At 41.4% G+C, this 26,194-nt stretch overlaps 1 protein-coding gene across 1 annotated transcript in view; it reads right to left on the bottom strand.

Annotated features, from left to right (window-relative positions):
* Positions 1-22,779, bottom strand: part of RASA1 (RAS p21 protein activator 1) — a 61,325-nt gene extending 38,546 nt beyond the window's left edge. The window contains exons 1-4 of the mRNA XM_074166936.1: positions 22,349-22,779; positions 5,697-5,846; positions 1,698-1,833; positions 699-769 (exon numbers count right to left, since the gene is read on the bottom strand). Of these exons, the coding sequence (XP_074023037.1) occupies positions 699-769; positions 1,698-1,833; positions 5,697-5,846; positions 22,349-22,779 (788 nt within the window). The remainder of the gene's footprint in view (positions 1-698; positions 770-1,697; positions 1,834-5,696; positions 5,847-22,348) is intronic.
* Between the last annotated feature and the right edge of the window lie 3,415 nt (positions 22,780-26,194).

The following is a 26,194-nucleotide window of genomic DNA, read 5'->3' as shown; positions in this document are numbered from 1 at the left end:
TTAAGTATCATTTGTTCAATACAGACTCAATACAGACTTTCCAAAAGGAGGGAGGCATGAGAAGGGAACAGAGAATCGTTCTTGCTCCATTTTATGGATAGTGAAGAGAACTTAGAAAAATTAGTCACCAAGTTTCTAAGCACAGGTAAGCAAATGAACACTAGAACATTAACGGCAAAGCTTTTTCAACATTGTTCCTTTTTTTCTTACTTCAAAGAAGGCATTAAATACTCTATTCTTCCATTTATGATTAGTCAATGCTCATATTCTCTTTCTAGTGGTCAGAATTTGTTTGGTTTGAACTATTTATCTGCTATTAGTTATGTGGCAGTTCAGGAAAAAAGCCCAGCTCATTTTTTTCACACACCCATATACATTGTTTCTGCACAGAATTATTTTATATGTGAATTTACCCACTTAGAGGAAGAACGTAGGGCTTTATAAAATATACTTCAAAACTATAACACTACTAATTTTACTTCTACAAACCTAGTGTAACTTCCCTTACAAATACTACAAATGAATATACTGAGAATAAAAAGTCCTATTGCTATTTCAAAAAAGAAAAAAAACAGAGGCACATCTTTTAACCTTTAAGATGCAACTGGATAATATCTGCATATGAGTACATACTTAAATCATTAGTATTTATAAATACTCTTGAGAATTTCACAACTGCTACTATTATTAAAACATACCTTATTTCATCAGTTTCTGGCACTTTGGTGTAAGGTAGAATTGCTCGAACTCTCCTTCTGTCCTCCACAGGCTATAATTTAAGAGAAGAGAGCAAACATCATACTTTTCACTCTTTCTAGTGCAGAATCTTTCTCCCCAGCATTATGGTATTCTGAGGTGAAGGGCTGGTAACAGTCACTTGCCAGTTTTAAATTTTCAAAGCTCAAAACCACTGAGAGGTAGAAAAGCGTAATTCATACAGCTAGCTATGAGAGCTCTCGTTTTGTTTTGTCTTCTAGCATGACAGATAATGTATGTTTATCATCTTCAAAATTAACTAGCAGCAGGATAATTCTCATAGAAGTATACTTTTAAACTTTCTTCCACTTAGAGTGGAAATTTCCAGAAGTTTAACAATCAGAAATATCTTTATTTAGGTTTGGGGGTTTGTTGGTGTTTCTGGTTTTTTTTTTTTGTTTGTTTGTTTGTTTTTCCAGTTGGCTGGTTTTGGTGGTTTGTTGTTGGTTTTGTTTTGGGAGCGGGGCACCATTACACAGTGTTTTGTTTCATTGTAGTTACTTATATTGTTTTAAAGATGGGCATGTGAAAGAAGCCCCATTTTCAGAAACCTTGGTTACGTCCAGGGTGCATATTCTGAAACCATTGTTAAAGACAACATCAGTAGGTTACAGTACAACAGTGCTCTTTAGTAGACAACAACTCCACGTTGTCTTCTTTATCTCCGTTTACTTACAATGCTATTACTACATTTGGAGATAGCTAGATATGAGGCGTTGCAGTTTTCTCCTTACATGTTTTCATTAAACAGCAGCTTTTTTTTTTTTTTTAAATCATTACTTTGTATCAGTAAGAATGCATTTTTATATTCCTTATACTTGAACATATGCTGAGCCTATGTAGAACCACAGAAAATTTTCTACAATTCTTTTTCCAAAGAAAAGTATAGATTAATGTTACTAACATTTAAGTAAATGACATTTAAAAATTTTACTACTTGCCTCTGGAGGTGCTACTGGAAATAAGAGCTTTTCCCCTTTCAGCAAACAGGACACGTGACTGTAGTAACCAATTAGGTCTGAGAGTGAAGCAAAACGACGTCCACCAATGTAATAGTCTCCACACATGGCAATAATCCTGTTAATAAAAAAAAAAGTTTGACATAAGAAATTTTTTTGCTAACAATTTTTTTACTTTTTAAGAAAAAGGAAATTGGGCTAATGTTTAATTTTTAAAGCAGTGTCTAACATTCAGCAAAACGCAGTAATACAAGCTCTCTATAAACACTAAGTAAATCATAGTTAATGAATATTTCATCAAAAATTGTGTTTGTATATCACACAATACACCAGTATTTTAAGACTAAAGGAAGTGCTGATTCACAAAAAAAGCCAGTACATTTGTTGGAACTAAATGAAGTTAAACAGAAAAATGTAATGATAGTGTCCTGGAAAACTGAAATAATGCACCAGTAGACACAATAGCATTACTACCTGTATCATGCAGGGCATAAACCCTTTATGACAGGCTTATATAAATTTAACATTGTATTAAAATATTTTAATATTTTATATATATTCATATATATATATGCAATTAACTGCACTTCATTATACAATGCAGAAAACAAGTACCTTCAAAAATTAGTCACTTTCTTACAGTTAGTTTAGCATCCATAATAAAAACTGAGAAATAACTTTGGAATGATCAAAGAATCTCCTTATACTTAATTTTAAAATTTGCTGACTAACGGGGAAAAAGCTTACAAAACCATTTCAGTAGTTTAACACAACAAAGGATTCTTTCAAAACTGTTCATTTTATTCTTTAAGGGTTATGTTTTTCTGAAAGTACAGAGATTCATCGTCGTATGAAAAAGGGGAATTACCATTACATCACTAGTCAGCATAAATTCTAACAGCAGTCAGAAATTATTTATTTAGGTAAAAGAGTTAACAGTATTTAAAACATTCCTGTTATGCTCAGAAGCCATTTGAAAAAGTGAACTGGTACTTGATCTGAAACAACTTCAGTATTTTTGAGCAAACAATCCAAAAAAATGACATTAAGAAAATCGATTGCAGCAAGCAGAACTGATTTTTTTCCAGCAACACAGAGGTCAGACAGGAGTCCTGAGCAGCAGCTTGCTTTCATTGTTATAAAAAAATATTAAATTGAGAAACAAACTGTTACCAAGCTAAGCCAATTTTGCCGTTAAAAAAAAAATTAACATCTAAAAACTCATGCTAATTGCCTCTCCAGTTTCCAGATGAGAGATAAATTATCATAAGGGTATTTCAAAATAAACTACAGTACCAAGAATAAACATACTTGAATCTTCTTGTGTTCTACTTCAAGTTTGACCTCTTCACAAAGCTTGTGAACAAAACAAAGACAAGTAGGGAGGGAAAAACTCCCAAACATTTGATTGCCAAGAAACTTATCCTTCATCCCAAACGAGTACACTATTTATTGGTTTCTTCCATTTTTACTTTTCTTCTTTAGCAGGTCAGTATTCCGATACATTCCTGCTCAAAAATCTCAGTCAGTTCTTTGAACTAAATTATTTCTTCCAAACAGTGATGTAACTATGTTCAGAAAAAGGAATATTCAGAGATGAAGTCTGAAGTTTTTTAGCATATAGCACTGCAACGGGAGTCAGAAAACAATATAGCTTGAAGGACATAGGCTAAATCTTTTTGGCGTATTTTCTGTAAGATTCCTTGGTAAATTATTCAATAGAAACTAGGTTCTAAAAGAAATTTAGTGCTTCAGGTAATTATTTCACCAAGCTTAAATGAAACCTTTCTTCTGAACACTGAGCTAGCAAATACAGAAAGACTTCCGTAATCACAGAAAATTCCGAAGGACAAGATTAAAAGATAGATGTTTTCCAACAAAATATTTTGTATCACTTCCAACAAAATATTTTGACTCACCAAAAAAAGTTAACACTTCAGTGAAAAAAGATTGTTTTGACAGATTCACATGCTATAAAGTCATCATGTGCTGCATGAGCATATACGTCTATATGCAACTTTCACGAGGCACCAAAAGAATTAAAAAAGTTTAAGAAACTTTCATCTAAAATGTTCAGTTGCTCAGAAATCTAAGAAAGGTTTAACATGAAAAATAACACTTTCAGGAAACTAAATACAAGCGACATTTTTCAGCAAAGAAAGTTTCACCCATTCCTGGTAGGCTGCAACTGGCAAAGATCAAGCTTTGGGGGAAACAGAAGTTCTACCCTATGGGTCAGAAGACATCCATCCCTGTATTTGCCTAAAATTACTTTAAGGCTGCCATTCTTGATGCTGACACTGTTCTTGAGTTTAACACTTGCCTATCTCATAACAAATGAAAATATACATGTGGCAGTCAAAGAATGAAACTGAAAGCCCGTCCAATCTCTGAAGAACAGTATTAACTAACAAATTAATTCCCTTTGGATATTTATCTCTGTGTGTTTTATGGACCTCAGGATGAAGGATTCTTTAAGGTTTGAAAATACCGTAAGGACCCCTTCCTTAGGGAATCCAAAATCATTAGGCTGTTTTCCACCTGGGATGCCAGAAACACTTTTATGGTGGGCATGAACCAATAGTCAACTGCCTGATAGTGGCTTCAAAAGGAGAAGTTCTTAAAAATAATCCAGGACTAAAACAGCACTAGAAAGCAAGTATTGGCACAGTTAGCTTTTCTGTTTCACAGTAACCAGTTCCCAAAGGACTACCAGTGTAGCTGAGAAGCTGAAATTGATAGCTCAGATGGCAGGATGCAAACATGAGATACTATTTATGTGCTATATTGTCTGCACTTAAGAGAATTATGCCTTCATGTCAATGCAGACCAGGACCTCTGGAGCATACTTCATCACACAGCAGATGTAACCAAAACCTCCCCACATTCACAAACCATGCATATAGTGGCTCACATGTTTGCATTCAGGATAATTCCCACTTTCAGAAGTTGAAAAGTTTGCTTTGAATTTGTTTGTTGCTACCAAGACAACTGATAAAGATTTCTTTTACTGACGGAGAAACATTCGCTTTCCTGTTTCATGAAGATGAACATTATACTGCAGCACTTGCTGACTAACCTTCAAGTTCTTCTCAGAATACATCTCATTTACGCTAAAGAATAAATGAACTTACTAATGTACACAGTTTGGCCATGGTAAAATAACCCTAGTTACAACTTTGGATAAAGAGTCACCTGTATTTAGAACAATTGATTCTAATACATGCTAAAAGCTGTTTCTAGCAAAACTTTGGATTATATATAGAATCATAGAATCATCCAGGTTGGAAGAGACCCTTGGGATCATCGAGTCCAACCATCTACCCTACACTACAAAGTTCTTCCCTATATCATATCCCCCAACACCACATCTAAACGGCTCTTAAACACATCCAGGGATGGTGACTCAACCACCTCCCTGGGCAGCCTATTCCAATGCCCGACCACTCTTTCTGTGAAAAATTCTTTCCTAATGTTCAGTCTAAACCTACCCTGCTGGAGCTTGAAGCCATTCCCTCTTGTAATGTCGAATATAATCTCTTTGTTTCTTCTTGGGTTTTTTTTTTTGTTTGTTTTGGGGGGCAGTTCCCTCAAAATTAAGGAAGCAACCACATGTGCGAGCACTTTAAGTATGTCCTGTGATCTACAACGGCTACTACAGAACAGACCCAAAACAATCTCCTTGACTGACTACCGAAACCTGTATGTTGCTTTAAGTCTATTCCCAACTGCCTTAGACAGACTCCTCTAACCAGATTATGTTGGTTTCCTCACAATTTTGTTCTTTAGCCTATAAAGCAAATTTTAGGCAGCATATTTTAAAACAACTAAACACAAGTAAAAAGCTGTTCCATGCAAGAATAAAGAGACAAAAAATATTCCATTACAATACAATGATTGTTTTCTGTTTGTACTCTATTGTTCTCTAAAACCAGAAATAACCAGATTACAGTATTTTGAAATAAAACATTTAATTCTCACCTAAAGTGATTGACATTTGTTTTACTAAGGAATGAAAGCACAAATGAACCTGGTCTCCGATCACTCTCTCGAATAAGGTAACTTCCAGGTTTTCCCGCTTGTCGAAGACGTTCTTCTGCAATTGTTCTGTCAAGCTTCCCATGATACCACCTGAAAAAAGAATAACAACAGGTGTCCTTAGAACTTTAGCTTTCTGTTTATTCTTACAGAATAGAGCCATGAAACTAGGTCAAAACTGATATAACTAACTCCAAACCTATGTTCCAAAGTTATCACATCTTTATTTGTTCAACCTCCCAGTTTACTTACTTCCAATAAACAGTATTTTTAAAGACAGCAGAGTCTTCTGGATAACCTACATCTCCCAACAAACCATCCCAAGGGGTGGAGGCTCTATACATATCACCAGCTCTTCTCTCTTCCCTAATTTGCTTATTTAAAATAAACAGAACCAGAGGTGACTGACCTGACTTGGAAGACTGTTGTATTTTAAGCCTATCCAGGCGGGATTTTCCAAAAGCACAAATTGAGAAGTGAATTATAAGAACCTGTTTCTCGGCTGACACAGATACTGCTGCAGCAAAGCCTGCACTGAGTTGGGGTGACAGCAGTCACCAGACCACCAGCCCCAAAACGGTCTTTCCTAATCAGAACACATACCCTATCAATTAGAAGTTAAGTGCAGATGCGTGGCAAACCACAGGCTGCAAAATATGACAAAGGAGCACTTCAGTTTAAAGTAAAGGTTAGACTGTTACCACCAAGCATTCATTTACCTTACCTCAGTTTATTTACACAGCTTTTGTCAGAACTCTTTTTCTACTCCAAATAATCAAGTATATTAGGTTTATAAAAAAAAAAAAAGTAGCAATAGAGAGTGCCATTCAAATAGAAAGCCAAGCATTGTTCTTATCACCTTCACAAAGCCACAATGTGTTCCGGAGCTACATACTGTAATAATTTATTAGCTCTGCATCCATCAACTAAATATGCTTAATTCAACCTTTAACTTCTACACTCAAGAAAACACCAGCTTCCACAAAGCCACTGTTTTAGACACTTTAAATCATTTACCACTTCAGACCATGTGCCTTTTAGTTCTCACAGTTTATGTATCTCCTTCGAGAGTCACAAAAATGCATTTTGGAAGAGATATGCAAATGACCTTTTGAACTAATATATGCAAGAATACCAAAAACTGCACAGATTAAAGTTTCAGGGGTGGAAAAAAAAAAAAAAAAAAAAAAAAAGAAAACAAAGAATATCTGTGCTGTTGATAATATCTGACCAGAAGCATTTTTTCTTTTCGAAAAAATAGAAGTAAAAGTTTTGAGAGCTTTTATCAGAAGGAAAATCAGATATTCTAGACTGATAAACGTCACGTATACTGGCAGAAGCAGCACCAGCAGAGATACTGTTTACCCTGGCAAAGCTGCGTGCTGGCTCATATAGCTCTCCTCCGCTTCTCTTCCTCATCCCAATCAAAACGAGTTAGACCAGAAAAAGCCCTGCTGTGTCCATACAACCTGCAGCACTCGAGGCCGAGTTCGGTGAGCGAGAGCCTCCCTCATCCCATTCCAGCACATCACAGACGGAAACCTGTCCCTTAAAAGGCGGTCTGCAAAAAAGTGGATCACACCACCCCTGCCAGCAGGGTCCTTTAGGAGATGAAACAAAACCAAAACCAGCTGTTTTGAGGTATCTAGGATGAAAAATTCTGCTTCTTGGCATGCGCAGCGTGGCTGAAACCAAGGTTGTTCGCTCCCAGCGCATCACGATCACTGGGCTTTGCAGACTTTCACCAAGTAAGAAACTCCCCAGTGACCCAAGAAACTTCCCTGATCAAGAAATTCTTTGAAACCAATATTCCATGAAGCCTATTTTAAACTAACAATAGGTTCACTAAGCTTTTATTTGTTCCTATTTTTCACTCGAGAAAAATAATCTTAACTCTACTTAGAGACTGCGAAACTTAAAGGCACACTTTTGGAATGGGGAAGGTAGGAATGCTAGTAAGTCTGCAAATTACTAATAAAAAAAATATACTAGGAAAACAAAAAGGCGGGATTACTTGCAAACAAAACATTCAACTTCTCTGCAAGAGACCAGGATTTCCTACAATGACAGCAAAAATATGGATGCTCCAATTTTAAGACCAGAAGCTTTCAACAAAGAGGACACCCTCCTTGCCAGTGACATATATATATATGTATGTATATATATTGATATATATATATATCCAACATACTGGAGATCATTTCCTCTAACACTGAACAGGCTATATATATTCTCTCCCAGTTTTATATCAAGCCTAACAGAAGACATTTATTACCTGGTAAAGTAGAAGTAGGGTTCAAAGTTGTTTACTCCCCCATTTCAGAAAAGGTTTTACAAAATAAAAATATGTAGTTAACTTCTGAGTCCGATTAAATTCAGTGTCACTGAGCATGTATTTTAAATATTAACAGCTGCTAGAAAATACACTGTATTTTACAGCTCGCTATGCATTAGTGTAATGCACGAATTACTCTATACCACTAGCTCCAGAAATAAGTATTAACACTGAATTTAACTACCAACTGATATGAAGATAGAAACAGCAGTGAAGCAGCCAATATTGAGCAATGAGAAAGCAGCTTAAGTGATAACCTCAGGAAGCCTCTGTAGATAGCACACATCTTCAAAAAACAGGATACACACTTAAGTACCAGCTTTTAAGATACCATTAGAGTATGCAAAATGTTTGTGGAGAAATAATTGCATTTTTCCAGAGAGCAAAGTTTCATCTCTAGACAGAACCACTTTACTCAAGCAATACACAGCATAAGCATGTTGTAAGACTTCATTATCAGAAAGGCATCCCTCATATTTCATCCAGCTATCACCTGTTTTCAATATTATATGAAGATGCACTCAGCAACTTCACATCATTATTTTCAAGTAGTTTGATAGCAAATCGTAGACTATTTTACAAAATTGCAGTACTCAATCCGATTTAAGGCTATCAAGTGCTCAATTAAGGAGTGGCATTATCTTTTTTTTCAATGCTTCTGTTAAAAGGTTAGGGATTTTTTTTTGCTTTCAAATACATCCATAGATTAATTTTTCTCTGAAGATTAGCTAATGTACCGAACACAAATTCACACTAGTGCAAATTCACTATGCTGTGTTATCAGTTATAAAGGAATATCCATCCAACACTCAATGCTACCCAAGGAAGGTACAACAAAAATGACTAAACTACAGAATTTGCCCTACTCATCGTAATTTTATCAAAGAATCAACAGTGCAGAACAGTCTGAAGGATAGGACCAGGCTATCATAAATTCTCAAATAAAATAAGTCCCAGATCCTCTGGCTTTAACCCTCAATCAGATGTCTCAACAGATCTTGAGTGTTTCTGCAAAAATATATCACAAAAAACTACCTTTCCCTTTTTGGAGGCTCTGCACCATTTTCAGTTCTATAGGTCAAGATCAACAACTTCAGTGTTTTTAACAGCTTCAAGTTTAATGTGCTCACAGTTAGAAGCAAAACTTAACCAGACCTCTTGATTTACCTCCAATACAGCTTCTCAACAGCCGTAAAAGGGAGTCCTACCTACAGCTCACTACGAGTCTCGTGAGGTTTGGATAGGAGGGTATCAAATAAAAAACCTGCCTAGCTGTTCATAAATATAAAGTTGCCCCTCTGGCTGTGTTTTATCAAATGTGTACACTCAAAACCTTAACTCACAACCACATAAACATGTATCCTCCATCATTGCCAAAGACAAGATCCCTATCATTTCTAGTCGGTCACCTCTGCCTACTTGTTTAGTCCTACCTAGGAACGCTTCCGTGTTTCTGTAACTTTGCAATTTTTTTTAATTCTGAAAATCCACTATTTTCACAGTGTTTTGAGCAAACATAATTAAATGACATTCTGAATCACTGCTAGTGCCCTGACAATACAATAGCTATTATGAGATGCATTAAAAGAGAAAACACAAGCAGACTTGCAACAGAATGTTATGGATTCGACTATCGAATGTCTTACCAACTATAGAACCCAATAGGTGGTTGTTTCCATGACAACCCGTTTAACTGCTGTAACAAACTTGTATACTTGTCACCTAAATTGCGACCTTTATTTTGCTTCTAAGAAAATACCAATAATAGGCTTCCACGTTCCACAAACCACTCAGAAGCTGTGCAAGAAAACACTCCCATCTGCCAGCTTAAATCAAAAGCAGGATGTTCAGAACTCCAACCCTACGTATCGCAATCTTAATTACAGCAAACAGACAGAGTGCAGACACAACAGTATCACAAACAGCTTATATATTCACACAAGCGGCACACAGCTGCGCAGGAGGATAGTCCCGGCTGACAGCCATAAACCAAGTCATGAACCTGATGAAACGAGCTGCGCAGCAGATAGAGCTGTTACCTCTGGCTCGCAAACAAGAGTTCCTGAATTTTCCCCTGCTCCATGGAAGATGCTGGGTCCCAGACACTCAGCCACACCAGCCTCATTAGGCCCAGCCAGTGCTTCCTACTGTGGTCAGGAACGCGGCTACACCGCATCCCTCAGCAGGACTTTTGGCCCCCACCATGGACACACCACAAGGTCCATGCGAGGCACAGGCCGTTCACAAAGGGGCAGCAGATGGTGGATTTACCATCTGGAAGGAGGCAGCTGCTATTGTGTGTGGAAGCATGTCACATTGTTCAACCAAATCCTTTTATTTACATATTTCCTTTCTGCACGTGGGAAAAGCAAATATTATGAAGCTTTGTTGTTCGACAGAAGGATTCTGCTGTTACAGTACGCTGCAATTCTTACTTAGGAACACAGCAGGTTAGGGAGGAGGGAATGCAGGAGAAAGTGCCAAAGGGGAGTAAAAGTGTTTTTCACCAACTTAGTGCAAATGAAGATGTTGGTAACAGCTGCAGACTTCTCTATTTCCATCTAGAAAGCGAGCTAGGGTGCACAGGAAAAGCAGTCCTCAAACGCCATATCCACTCAAAGCTCCTTTTAGTCATACCTTGCTGCTTCAACAAAACCCGTAAGAAGAATGGAGAACTTGCAGGAGTCATGGTCATGGTCAGGAGACATGGTCAGTCACTGCCTGAGTACCTTCCACACGTTACAGATTCCTGTTATCACCTCCTGGGACAAGGAGAGCTCTGTTCCCACCAGAAGCAAAAGAGAGCGAAGACGATTACCCTGAACTGGGAAAATCCTCAGTTTCAAATGGCACACAGAAGTCTCAAGTACAGTTTCATGAAGACAAAGGAGCAATAAACAGAAAAAAAAAAAAAAATATATATATATATCCTGCATTCTTATTTGTTTCTTCTTAACACCAACCACCCCCACTCACGCTTTCCACCCGAAGACTTGACGTCCTATTCACTGTTCAAGTTTCATTTGTCTTCCAGTTTCTCTCAGCCTAAAAAGCATTCTTAGTTGTACTGTTTTTAACCAGACTCTGCCTTCTAACACTTTATGCCCCATCTCTCTGTTAGATTTGTCAGGCTGTATTACTTCCTTTAGGCACATTATTTGTAGAGTTTAAATTGAGGTAAGTTTCACTCAGACTTTATGAATAAATTCACATCTCCCTCTTGTCTTGTTTGTTACTATTCAGCAGTTAGCAATTTTTGACCAAGTCTTTGTAGTTCTCCACAGCACAAAGAACTTCCTGCCAGAAAAAACTCTGCAAATATCTGTCATCTACTACACTGCATGCACCTTTAAGATAATGAAACAAGAGTTGAAACTAACTTGACGACAAGTGTTCTTTGTCCAGTACGCATGAAATTGAGCTACACACCCTTCTAGGAAAAGGAGAGGTGGGATCTTTATCCTGTTTGCATCCCTACGCGTTTTTCTAAGAGGCGGTACAATGCATGTAAGCACACCCATGTAAGCCTAAAGAAGAATAATTTTGCTTTTCTCATTTGACCGTTCCAAAGCCCTGCAGAAACAGCACGTGGAAAACTGAACCATCATGCTGCGCTTGGACACTTGGAACCAGACAAGTAACATGGAAATTCACACCACAGGTCCTCCTGGGGACACCAGCTGTGCCAGCGTTACCCGTGGGACCTGCACGCACCTCCAAAATAAGCCCTTAAAAGACTTTCAGCAGAGCCTACATCAACTCTGGGTTAGAACAAAACAGATCGACCGAAAACCTCAGTACGTCGTAACAAAAAGATTGTGCCAAGATGAAAGAGCAAGACAAGCACACAGTCAAAAAAGAATAAGAATTTAAGTAAGTTCACTAAGGAGGGTTCTAAAAGTTTCAATTGCTCTAACAATCAATGCTATAAACTTTATTAGAGACACAGATGTGACATCATATAGGCAAAATATTTCTTCCAAATCTACCTGATATATATTTACTGAAAAGAAGACTGATACCCTATATCATTTTTGCAAAAGCTACCAATAGGCAGGTAAAATATAGCTAAACTGGCTGAAAAACGGCTCTTGAAACAGCTTGCACTTTCTTACTGAAGGATCAGCTTAGGAAGTGAATTCTGGAACTCATTAAAGTTTTTAGTATGAAACCTCCCGATTTTACATGCTTCCTACTTGTACCCTCAGGTCAAAAATACTTATTTTTCTGTTTGAACCAAGAGTAACTACCACAGAAACTATGTTAATACAGCTACACAAATCAGCAGATACTCTTTGGCAATAATTAAGGAATTTCTAAGAGGTTTTTCATCTTGCCTGCCTTTAATATTATTAAATGTATCAGAGGTTCCTTCCACCTTCCTCCTTGCACCTTACCCTCTCTAACGAAGCACAGGGTTTTGCTTTGTGCTCCATCCTCACCTCCCCTTGCAAGCTGGAGTGCCCCTCCAGAGAGATGCATCGCACCCACGGACAGATAGCTGCTTCTGTAAGCAGAAAACCCTGACAGTTAGACACTAGAAATCAAAGATAGGTAGAATGCCTGAATTAAAACAGGTCAAATACTTCCCACACGCACTAGGAGAAACAGTGGGAGAATATAACCTAGAGAGGATAATCCATACACAACAAATCCAACAGCGTGATGTTAAAGAATTGTGTGTACAACTAAGAAAATAAACCAACTTTTTCTAGACTTGAACATAGAACGACATGATTACTACAGAGGCTTGTTAACATTTTGCTTTTGGAGGAATAAAGACATTTCTCCAGCACCCCTTTTATTGCCAAGGAGTGGAAAGAACAAATAGAAAAATTTCTCCACAGATGCTTAGAAAGCACAAAAATCCATGCAAGAAAAAGTCTGGGAAATATGTGTGGTTTGAAAGAGATAATGCAAGCAATTCCTTAATCTTCTGGATTAAGCAAGTATCCAAGCTTGAACCTTTTAACATCTCCAGTGTTACTCTACTAACAGATGGCAATATAAAAAAGGAATTGATTGATTTATGGTTACTCTTAAATTTTAGAAAAAAGATGATGCAATTTATCTGTGAAATAACAATATGAAACCCAATGAGTAAGCCACGGACAGAATATCCTTTTGTGTGTGTCCTACATACAGGTGAATATTTACATACATACACGTAATTTTATGGAAAGCAAGAGGTGGACTTAAAATAATAAAAATACAATTTTAGAAAAAATTCTTAAACAAATCTACACACAATTACCATATATGATTCCTGAGCTGATTATCAAAGGTTGGCTAAACCTAGGTGGTTTCGGGAAACTACTCTGGAAAAGAAAGCAGTGTACTCTGCAAGGGGAAGTTCACAGAAGAAATTCTTGTCCAAGTATCTACAAGTAGCTACTAATAAGAAAATAGTATTTTTTCATGATTTCTCAGCCCCTCCTGAGCCAACAACAGTAATCCTCAACAGAAAACTGTTATGTTTTAAATATTCCCATACAGTTACATACTCAGCTTCTTAAAACACAAATTACATACAGCTAACATCTCAACACTAATGCTAACTGGACAAACTGGCAAGATACAGACTGGACAGGTGGTCTGCAAGATGGGTAGGAAACTGGCTCACGGGCCACTCGGAGCGTGGTGACCAGTGGTTTGTACTCTGGTTGGCAGACTGTCACAAGTGGAAATCGACATTGGGCCCCACACTGTTCAACATCTTCATAAATGAGATGTACAATGAGACTGAAAACACCAAGTTCGTTGATGACACCAAACTGGGTGGTGAGGAAGACATCCAGAGAGACCTGGGCAGGCTGAAAGGGTAGGTTAGTAAGAACAGTATGAAGTTCAACAAAGACAAGTGCAAGGTCCTATACCTGAGTCACAATAACAAAGGAGCCCAGCTGTGTGGCTGGGGAGCAGTCCTGCTAAGAGCGACCTGGAGGTCCTGGTAGACAACAAGATGAACCCAAGTCGGCAGTGTGCTACTATAGCAACAAGGGCAGTACAGATCCTGTGCTGCATCCGCAGGAGCATTGCTAGCAGAGATAACAGACATGATCATCCCACTCTACCCCAGCTGTCAGGCTGCATCTGGAGTATTTTGTCCAGTTCTGCTCCCCACAATTCAAGAAAGATGTGGACAGGCTGGAGAAGGTCCAAAGAAGGGCCACGGGATGATCAAAGGACTGGAGAACCTGCCCTATGAGGAAAGACTGAGTTAGGCCTCTTCTCCCTGGAGAAGTGTCAGTATTCCAGTAGTTAAAAGATCCATATACTGTGATACACCTCCTCACAGTATTCCAGTCGTTAAAACGTTTTTACAGTGAGAACACTCATTAATGGAACAACCTCCTCTGGGAGGAAGGAAAACCTCACTGTAGGTCTTCAAGATGGGATTAAACAGGGTGCTAGATAATCTCAGCTACACTCTCTTTCCCACAGAAAGTTGGGCCAGATGATCTCTCACGGTCCTTCCCGAGTGGGACTGTTTTATGGTTCTATGATTCTATATATTCCAACCCTAATGGAACTGTATACTTACAAAAAAACAAATTAGCACTTGAGGATGAACGGCTATCACTATTTCAGTTTAACAAAAAAAAGGGAAATCCTAACAAAAAGAACTAATTTGATACGAAGATGCCCTGAGAAGCAGCAAAAAATACCAAAATTTGAAGATGAAAATGACTTTTTTAGGGCCTAGTCATCACAAGAATTTTACCAGATCTTGCTAACTTACCAGAACACTGACTGGGTACACTGCGTGCCCTGGAGACCTCGATACTCCATTCCTGAAATATCACTGGAGCTTTCAAGTTAATTTGGCAACGTTGGTTTGTACCACATTAATATTCCAAGCAAATTTATTAATTATTTACGCAGCACTGTTAGCTACCTTAGAAAGACTTCTTTTTCTTAAAAGGCAAAAGCTCAAGAATTTATAGCAGAAATTATGAGATCTGCCTACACAGAAAATAATATGGTTACCAACCTAAGGATTTCCTGTACTTTCCTTTAAAGTTTTCCCTATTAGCTACTGCCTCTGCCGTTATTCCTGTCCCCGATCAGTGTCCAACACTGATCCCCAACTATAAACAGCACGTTTACACAGATACAGAATCACTTATGTTGGAAGTGACCTCTGGGGATCATCTAGTTCAGTCTTTCCCAGCCCCGCTTAAGCAGGGTCAGCTACAGCTGGCTGCTCAAGGCAATGTTTAGTTGGGTATTAAACATCTCCAACGATGGACATTCCACAACCGCTTCAGGCAACATCTGCTACTGTTTGACCACTCCCACCATAAAAAAAAAAAAAAAAAGGCTTTTTTTTTTTTTGTATTCTAATGGAATTTCAAGTTTTTAAATTTGTTTCCATTGCCTCTTTCCCTGTCACTGGGCACCGCTGAGGACAGCCTGGCTCCCTCATCTTCATTCCCTGCCATCAAGGATTTACACACATGGATAAGACCCACCCGAGCATCCTCTTCTCCAGGCTGAGTGGTCCCAGCTCTCCCAGCCTCTCCTCGTCTGACAGACGATCCGTTCCCTTCATCAGCTTGGTGACCCTTCTCTGGGCCCACTTCAGTAAGTCCATGTCTCTCCTGTAGTGGCGAGCCCAGCACTGGACACAGCACCCCAGACGTGTCTCACCAGCACTGAAGGATCACCTTCCTTGAGCTGTTGGTAACGGTCCTCCCAACACAGCCCAAGATACTGCTAACCTTCTCTGACACGAGGGTGGACTGCTTTGTCCATGCGGCTTTGTCCACGGGGAACTTTATGTCCTGCTTTCCACCTGGTCAGCCCCCACCATGTGCTTGGGGTTATTCCCACACCCCATCCCATGCCAGAGCTTTGCATTTCCTTTGTTGAACTTCATGAGACCCCTTGCAGCCCAATTCTCCGGCCTGTGCAGGTCACTCTGGATGGCAGCACACCCACCTGTTTCAACCACTCCTCTCAGTTTTTCATTGTCTGTGAACTTGCTAAGGGTGCACTCTGTCCCAGCATCCAGGTCATTCATCAAAATGTTAAACAGCATTGTCCCCTGGGAACACCTCGTGACTTGCCTCCACCTGGGCTTTGCGCTGGTGATCATGACCTTCTGGGGCTGGCCATTCGGTGTGTTTTCAATCCACCCCACTGTCCACTGATCTAACCCGTACGCTGCCAGCTTGTCTATGAGAGATGCTCTCAAAAGCCTTACTAAAGTTGAGATAAACTCTCCCCCCTTCTCCCTAAACCAATGACCTCACTGTAGAAGGCTGTTAGGTTGGTTAACCATGATTTCCCCCCCTTATAAATCCATGCTGACTACTACTCACCACCTTCAACATAAACCGTAATTCAAAGATAGGCTCATGCAAGAACAGAAACCTTCGTTTGCTCCAGAGTGATAGAGCAGATATTATACATAAAAATACTAAAGACTGCCTGCAGTCTTTATGTAGTATATAAAATTATATAAAACAGGACAAGTTTGTAAAACTTGTCAAGCACCAGTAACATTTTACTGGTACTGACCGAACCCTGGCTGGACACAGAGGAGCACAGAATCGTTTCACTAAAATACTTCTATGCAGCACACTGTTCAAACAAGACACCTCCTCCTCCCTCCTGCTCTGCCTACCAGAGAGACAAATACCACAATTTTTGATTTTTTTCGTTTCCTTAAAGGAAAAAGAAAGTTATCTGAGACACTGGAAAACTGCTATGGGAGTCCCATGGCTGAATCAACAGATCGGGTCCTACACTGAAGAGACTCATGCTCCCATCGGTAAAATTAGTGTCCCTCCCCACTCACAAAACATTAAGACAAGAAAAGGTGAAGAAACGTGGCACAGGGTTATGCTTCTCAACAGGGCAGGCCAGTAGATTAAGTGCAAAAGTCCCACATTAAAACTCTAAGAGTCAACATACACACAAAATAAAAAACTAGACAAAGTGCAGGTCAAGAGACTCTATTCATTGTTTAAACAACATGACATCGTCCGATGTTAACTAGAAATACTGGCCTAAAGACTGAAAAATCCTCCTCAAACTTTTTCTGGCATCAAGTGCTGTTCTACTTCTGTTTTTCTTCATCTGAAATTTTAATTTATATACATACCTAACATACTCAGCTTACTTACTGCTTCATTTCCTATATATGGTTAGGTATGATTTTGCTCTGCTGCTTTTAACCATGCATTTAAGACAGCACTTCTAACACCACACACTCAGCCAGAACTAAAGCCAGATTTATATTCAGGTCTATTTTGGGAGTGGCCAAACCAGTACAATACCCATCAACTTTAGAAAAATAAGGTGTTTCCCTTTGGTAGAGAGCAGGAATTAATAAAGGAATTCATTACCTAAAAAAGGGAAGTTTACCTGCTAACCATATTAACTGTTAACATAAAAGATGCCTCGTACACTAGAATCGTTATATCACATTTCATTTTGTGTTTATACAGTACCTAACCGAACATTCTAATATTATTTCCCCTCAGTTTTCAGATTCATTCATCAGTATAGAAAAAAGCCTTCTCCTATTATTCAAAAAAAAATTCCTTTTCATGAGTTACTGAAATAAACAAACGCTGCAGAACTCTGGGCTTGCGACCTTCAACACTGATGTGAAGAAACTAGAACTTCACACTACATACAGGCAGAAAAATGTTCTACTTTCATGCAATCCATGCATATTAAATATTTCCGTATCCATTTCTCTATCTTCAGCTCTTCTTCTCGCTATTAAGTTGCCCCACCAGGCACCAAGAGTGACTGTAAGAATACGTCTACATTGGCTAAGATTTGTCTTAACCAGACAGTATTCTGACAGCCTCTTTCATTTTGTATGGTCGATAGCTTTCGATTTCAACCCGATTTCCATTTCAAACCAATAACCACCGCTCAAAAACCATATGAAAACATCAGTTTTGCTGAATATACTGGAACCGCTTCTGTCACCGTAATGCAACACTAGGACCTACAATAATGTTGTCAACTAAGATTTTTAATCAAACACATAAATAACCGAGCTATTCCACTTACTGCTGGTTCACAACCAAATTAAATAGCATTCATTCATTAAATCTGAAGGCATTTTCTTACGCTGTTTCAGCCTCCGTCAGTGAGCTTTGCAAATGGGGTAGAAAGCACGGAAAAAAAAATGATCAAAACAAACACCAAGTTGACCACTCTAATCCCTAGCGTCCTGTGCCTCCCACCCAGCATTAAGCTACAATATAAACACGATGCTGCAGTGCTCCAGAAAAATGAAAAACCACACATACACACTCACTGAATAGACAAGCCTTCAGTCAGGTTTCGCTCCAGATCAAAGATAAAAAACAACCCTACTTGGGGAATTTTGAGTTTGTGAATAAAGAGAAGCTGTTAGGTGCTAACAATCTCCTCCCACTGCCAGAAAATTAAAGAAAACACACTAAGAGAAGACATGCTCCCTTTTTCCTTGGGTATGTGGAAAAGAGGAGAGGAAATCAAGTGTTTTGGGTGCTTGCTAGCAGAGACCAACACATCCTGACTACCCTGAACAAACTATATTTACAGCATCCTGATGGGAAGTGCAGAATTTGCATCTGCTTCACTTCCCATCTCTTCAGCTTAGTTACTGTGAAAGCCAGAATGTCAACTATATGGTATTTAAAAACTAATTCATGTTTAAAAAAAAAAAAAGTTTGGTCTGTAACACTTTATGGCCTAACACTTAAAAAACTGGGAACTCAGATTTATTTTTTTTTATTTTTTATTTTTAATTTGCAAAACAAGTTAGGAGATACAACTTTCTCACTTTTTGTATCTAAGTTTATGCAGAAAGCTCCATTTTATTTTATACTTAAAAGTCTAACCTGCAATTGGAGTATGAACTTAGAAACACCAGCAGCAACTTTTACCAGATATTTTTGTTTGGAATCAGTAAGCAATCATTCAGTAAATCCTGAAATGTGACGCATGTCCATGGGAAGGCAACAAAGCCTAGCGAGTTGTCACTGTTACGAAAGAAAGTGATTTTTAATTCATTCATTCTTATACAGGAGAACAGTGATTCATATAAAGCAAGGCAAGGAGTGAAGAGCCCTCTCAATTTTCTGATGTACACATAATACACTGTAAGCAATGAAGACAAAGCAACAAAACCATTTGACGGAATCGTGGAATTATCCATCAAGCCAACCCTGGATGCCTCCTATAAAAACTGAATGAATTAGGAGGAAGCGGGAAAGGGTGGAGCTGGCAGTCATATTTAAACAAATGGAACAGCGTTTTTGTAATCACATTCAACTGGAGAAATTTAATCCAAGTTTAAATTAGAGGATCGATTACTGCTCTTAAAGACTTATATTGGAGCTTTCCTTATATAAGATGAAAGATAATATTGATCTTTGTTTTTGGTAATAACTCAAGAGTTCAACTCCGTGGAAGCAGATGGTCTGACTACAAAGAAAGGGCGCTTCCAAAATAAAACAGCAGGACTGAAAGGATACAATTTACTGTCGACATATGGCCAATTTAAATGGCTTAACTGAGAATGGTAAGAACTGATGCTGTACAGAATAGATAGAGATGAATGAAAGGGAAAAAAGGCTTCTAATTATTTTAATCAGCCAACTTATATTTTTTAATAGAAAAGTCACACAAGGACAAAATTACAAAGAAAAAGGTTAAATATATGGAGGTATGAACTTCTGAATCAAACTTTTAAATGTATTTTATTTCTTGGATGTTTCCGTATTAAAGAATCTTCAAGAGAAGAGCATTTAACTACCGAGCTATGCCCTGGTCCTGCAAAAAATCCAATGTCCCCTCTCTCTGAATAAGGTAAGTAGCTTTGTCAACCAAAACAAAATCAGGGCGTCTGCAGTCTTCCCCTAGCATGCACTCCTTGTCCGAAATCTAACATCCTCTTTCATAAAAGTTAACCATCATACTTGCACATGACTTGCAAGACAACACTCTGACTGCAAAATCCACTCAGAATTGTAGATGTGGTAACAACTATTTAGAATCAAACAGGTGATTATTCATAAACAATTACCCCACCTTCTAAAAATATTTCAAAAAAGCTTGGTTTTTTGGCTTTTTCCTCAGTTCTCTGAGGAACTCGGCTAGGTCCAAGAGAAGCAGCAGTCTGATCTTTCAGACAGAAAACCAGAACAGCATAAGTCTGTATCTCACCAGCTTGGCAGACGACACTGAAGAAGTAACTTTGCTTTTATGTGCTTCTATTTCCCTCCTTATCCTTTTCACAAACCTGCCTAATCCTATTTCTAGGTCGCTGGGGGAATCTAGAAGTTTAACACTATCCAAAAACTGTCTTCAGAAAACAAGGCCTTAATGTTTACAAACTTCCACAAAAATCTAGAAATTAAAAGAATAAAGGATTACTGAAGCCTGTCAAAGTTAGAGAGATTAATTTGAAAGAAATCCTGTAACGCTACATTTTATGTCCTCCTTGTAACTACAATGGCTCCAGAAATCTTGGAAGTACCTGAAACACTGCAGAAGTTAACTCTCTGACAGTGGAGGTATAACAGAACGTAAAAAAGAACCCCAATGTAGTGGGGTTTCAGATAAACTTTCTGACCTATACCTTGAACATGTTTGCCACCCTGCACCTCGAAAGCCCAAATTGTCAACTAGATTCGCTGTAACTTCAGGAAAAATGTATTTCTAGATACCAATGAAAGCAATTTAAGCCTTTGAAGCAATTTGATTTGGGGGAGAGGAAGGTACCTGCTTGAGGGCGATTTTCTGTTTTAATACAAGCTTTGTAAGTGCTTTATGTAAACCTGCAGATTTTCTACAGTTAAATCCAAAGGTTTTGTTTAGACTACTTACTAATTACACAAACTGTATGTATCATTATCTGACCTTATATTTCACACAGTATAAACTCAGAAATGGTCTGCCTCTGGTGCAAAATTCTTTCTATTACCAGCACTGCAGGAATCCTGATTAACCTAATGGATGGATAAGTATAATAAAACCTAACTGCAGTTTCTTTTTTTCTCCAAACATAACCTAATTAAAAACAACTATATTTTAAATTAGTTGAGCTGCAAAGCAGTTAGACATCATTTAGTACAAGGAATAATGGTTTTAAACTAAAAGAGGGAAGATTCAGACTACATATAAGGAAGACATTTTTCTTTTACAATGAGATTAGGGTGGTAAAAGAGTGGCCCAAGTTGCCCAGAGAGGTGGGAGATGCCCCATCCCTGGAAACATTCCAGGTCAGGTTGGACAGGGCTCTGGGCAACCTGCAGTAGTTGAAGACGTCCCTACTCATGGCAGGAGGGGGGTGAACTAGGTGGCCTTTAAAGGTCCCTTCCAATCCAAACCATTCTATTATTCTATGATTCTGTTTATAAAAATAGCCTCTCTGCTAAAACTTTAAAATATAGAACTAATTTTAATTCATTTTCAAGACTGCCTGAAGTTAAAAAAAGACCAAACGTGTACATTACTTAGCTATATTTGTATATGAAAAGCTAAATAATACTTTTTTTTTTTTTTAGCAGAAAGCAATGCAATACTAAATGATGATACGGTATAGAAAGTATTTTATGACATGGATAGCACTTTTGTTAGGTTTTTTTAAAAAACAAAAAAAAAGTTTATGGCTGTGCTGAGAAAGACTACGGTGCTACCGGAGATTGGAAAAGTCTCCCCAACAGGTAGTTAAACCACAACAGGAATAGCTCACCCTTCCTGGCAGCCTGCAGTATGGCTGTGAAAACTTGCGGGGGGGGGGGGGGGGGCGGGGGGGAAGAAAAAAAGAAGAAAAAACCAACAACCCTAACTCTGCTCGACCAGAGCACCCTTTTCCCCTCGGAACTGACCCCATTTAGGACCGGAGTAATAAGGGAAGTTTCAGCTCCCTGCTGATGGCCCGGGAAGAGGGAAGGAGCGAGGAAAGGAAGGAAGAAGGGAAGCAGCCGGAGGAGGGCTTCCCCCCCGGGCCGAGCCGCCACCGGCCGTGCCCGCAGCGGGGCTGCCGCGGCCGGGCGCTCTCCCGGCGGAGCAGCCTTCCTGCTGGAGCGGAACCGGGGAACGAGGAGAAAAGGGAGGGGAAAGGGGTTGGGGGAGGGGGGCCGTAAAACTTCAGCGGGACTTGCGCGGGAGTCCCACACACACACACACACACGTTCCACCGGGCGAAGGTGGGGGCCCGGCGCCGCGGCCCCCTCTCGGGAAAGAACGGGGGGAGCGGCCGGGCGTGGCGGGCCCCGGCGGGGCGGCGGCTACTCACTGGTTGGTGGGGGGCGCGTTGAGCGGGATGGCCACCTCCTCCTCTTCGTACTCCGGCCCGTCCAGCGAGTCGCCTTCATCTACGGTCCCCAGCCCTCCGGATAAGGGCGGCGGCGGCGGCAGCGGGGGGAAGGCGCCGGTGCCGGGATCGGTCGCCCGGGCCACCTCCGGTCCCGCCGCCGGAGGGGCAGGCCCCGCGCCCAGCTCCAGAAGCCCCAGCACCGAGCACAAAGCCGGGCCACCCGAGGGGCCGGCGCCCGGGCTGCCGCCTCCGGAGCCGCCGGAGCCATCCGAGAAGGGGCCCTGCGGCCCCGGCCCCTTGCCCCGGCACACGGTGGGGTACTGCCCCGGCTCCACGCCGCCGCCGGCTCCCGCCGCCCCGGCTGAGGTAACCGAGCCGCCCTCCTCACCCCCGGCCTCGGCCGCCATCATGTTGAGCCTCGCCCCCCCCCACCCCCCCGGCCCCCCTCCGCCGGCCGCCGCCGCACGCCGGGGAGGTGGCGACAAAGGGGCCCCGGTCCGTCCCCCCCCGTCCCCCCCGCCCCGCCCCGGCGGGGAGCGGAGCCGGGACGAGGGCAAAACTTCCCTAGCGGAGACGGGCTGTGAACAATACCCGGGCTGGGCGGGGGCTGGGCGCGCAGGGCAGCTCCGCAGGGCCCCGGCGGCGGCCGCCCAGCGGAGCGGCGGCTGCGGCGGCCTCACCCCGCCTCCCTTCCCTCCTCCCTCCCGCCGGCCGGCCCGGCGAGGCGCGGGAGCCAGAAGGGCCGCGCCGCTCCGCGCCTGCGCGCCACCGCCGTCGTTCCCCCCCCCCCCCCTTCTCCTCACAGGGACACGCGTGCGCGGGTGGGCAGGAGGGGTTGGCCCCCTCAGGGACCCCGGGGCGGGGGATCGGCCGGTGGCGGAGCCCCGGCCGCAGGTGGGGCTTGGCCGTGGGGAGGTGACGGGGGGAAGGCCGCGGTCCTCCCGGCCCAGGGCCGCGGGGAGGGAAGGCGCCTCCGACCGCCGTTTGCCGGCTTGGGGCCCGGCTGCCCTCACGCGGGGCGGCCGAGCGGCTCACGGGGGGTCGGTTTCCTCAGAAACCGACTTAAAAAGGACCCTTCCATTTGCACGTTACTGCAAAGACCCGCTGCTCTACCATTTACAATAATAAAAAAAAAAATGCATCCCGGGGTCTGCAAGATACTGTTTATCTTGCTCCATGGCTACTAATAAGGTATTTGCGCTTTCTTGAAATTGTACTTTTTTTTTTCTTTTCCTTTGTTACTCAAGCTCGCAAACCGTCACTCCCCCAATCTTACCTTTGCCATTAATAATTCTGCTAATTTAAGTGGGTTTTGGCACACCGGGTTCACCTCACACGCAGGTACCTCTGCGATCAAGGAGACACCGTGTGACAAACGTTACCAGGTGATACAACATGTAGATACCTTTTAATTTTATTTTTTTTTTAAATTTTTTTTTACCCCTCCGTTCATTAAAAGAGCTGACAAATAGCAGCACGTTGACACTTGTACGTCTCTCGGGAGTTCTCAGAAGGCATCCAAACATTCAGGTTTTCAAAGCTTTGCGTTACCCAAAAGTATTAAGTGAATTTTTCCTGAGGCCACTAAAACAAACTAGTGCTCCCACTTTCGCAGCTCCCCAGCCAACCTCTTGGTGGTTTTTCTTTTTTATCTGCTGAAATGAAGTTTCGTATCTTGCCTTCTAAAGGCGAAGTTTGCTTCCAGTTACACCACTAAGATCAGCGGAGCTATGCTGGGTTGGTGCCCGGTGTCAGCGAAAGGAGAAGCTGGCTCTAGCCCTGGGTTTACGGCGTTGTAGTGCGTTCATACCCTGCCATTTTTCTGTTTAAGAAAACGCGGTTTCGACGGCAAATCTCTTACAACTTTGATTTAGCGTTACTGGTGTTGTATTCAGTGTTGTAGACGTCGTTTCAAATAACGTAGCCCGCTGTCTCTGTGGATTTCTGTTTACTGCTGTTTGCTTTCCCTCACAGATTTCTAAATAGAAATTATTTTAACGCAGCCCTGATGCTGTTGTAGAACTGATAATGCCTAAATATAGGAAAGCAGTGTAAATATTTATAAAATTCCCTTTATGAGGCAGGCTTTTCTAGGTGCCTCCCAGGGCAGCAGCACATGTATGGGTGCGTGGGGACTGGGAGGGCAGCTGTGCCAAGAATGTGCTGAGGGGTGAGGGGGCTTCAGGAGATTTATTTTGGGGAGGGCCGTTTTAAGTTTGGCAAGGGTCCCACAGAAAGAGGACTTCTGGTAAGATCAGCCAAGCTGAGGTGTTGCATCGATGCCCCTGACACACCATTTCTGTTCATTTTGCAGGCAAAGTTCTCTGTCCCAGGTCACTTGGCTCTGCAGGTAACACACGTTGCTCTGCATCTCCTCTTTCTTAAGTTGGCTCCGGTTATACAAGAATCGTAGAATGCTATGGGGTTGGAAGGGACCTCTGGAGATCATTTAGTTCAACCCTCTGCCAAAGCAGGTCCACCTAGAGCAGGTTGCACAGGAACTTGTCCAGGAGGGTTTTGAATGTGTCCAGAGATGGAGGCTCCACCACGTCTCTGGGCAGCCTGTTCCAGTGCTCTGCCACCCTCAAAGTGAAGACGTTCCTCCTCATGTTTGGATGGAACTTCGTATGTTCAAGTTTGTGGCCGTTACCTCATGTCCTGTCCCTGGGCACCACTGAAAAAAGACTGGCCTCATCCTTCCAACACCCACCCTTTAAGTATTTATAAGCATTGATCAGATTCCCCCTCAGTCTGCTCTTCTCCAGACTAAAAAGACACAATCCTTCAGCCTTTCCTCATAAGAGAGATGTTCTAGTCCCTCATCATCATTAGCCTTCATGGGGCTTATTTACCTGAATATGCTTGGATGAAGGAACAAGTGTAAGGATATTTTTCTTGGATACTTTCTGTCCTTCTGCAGATCTGTCTTTTTCTGAAATCCCTGGTATAAAAGATGCTGAGATGCTCCTTCGTCCCTGCTGTGTGGATGGTGTCGGGCAGGACTCTCAGAAAAGTCCATCTGCCTGTTCCCTAGAGTCAGTTTGCAGGATGATGAATCTGGGAAATATACACAATTTTCTTCTTTGCTGGCTATTGGGCCTAGTATCGCTTACCCTTGGTCTAATATTGAAATGTCAGAGCATGGGTAGGTTATGATTTTTCAATCTTAATTTAAAGACCAAAACCGAGTCTGGCGCATAAAAGTCTATTAAAACTACCTGTTCATTTGTTGATTTATGGTAAATAAAATTCTTTGCACAGGGTCCTGCCTGTGTAGGACTAACACAACCTGTGCTTGTAAGCAAGGCGGAGTGTTCCTAGGCGCTTGAACACGATTGTTGGCAGAGCCCGGAGCGCAGCGACCTTTCCTGCTGTGCCTCCGAGCGTGCCGCCACCTTGGTGCTGCTCGCCGGCGGAGGTAGGGCTGGCAGGCATCCTTCCTGGCTGGTTGCCTGTGTGCAGCCACCCCGCTGTGGAAACCAGGAGAGCTCCCATCTGGAGTTGTGAACCAGTTTGGGTTAAGAGCCCACACGTGCTCAGTTCGCTAGTGTGGAGTGGATGCAGCCATAATTCCCATATTTTATTAACAGTGGCAGGTGTCCTTCGTAGGTCTACTTCATACTGCAAAGACTTTGGCATCCGAAGTTCTGTCTTCCAGTGTAGTAGAGAATGAATTACAGTGTCATTGAGGCCTTTGAACACATTACTAACATGATAAAATATATCCTAAGAGTGGTGACAGCGGTGAGGATGGTCCAGGCAGCTAAATAAATGATTAAGAACTCCAGCTTTCAGGCTGGGTTTGACACTGATTTGCCCGGCCTT

This window comes from Numenius arquata, chromosome Z, assembly GCF_964106895.1.
Source record: "Numenius arquata chromosome Z, bNumArq3.hap1.1, whole genome shotgun sequence".
NCBI lineage: Eukaryota > Metazoa > Chordata > Aves > Charadriiformes > Scolopacidae > Numenius > Numenius arquata.
The sequence above is the reverse complement of the archived record's forward strand: the minus strand, read 5'-3'. Positions and strand labels throughout refer to the sequence as shown.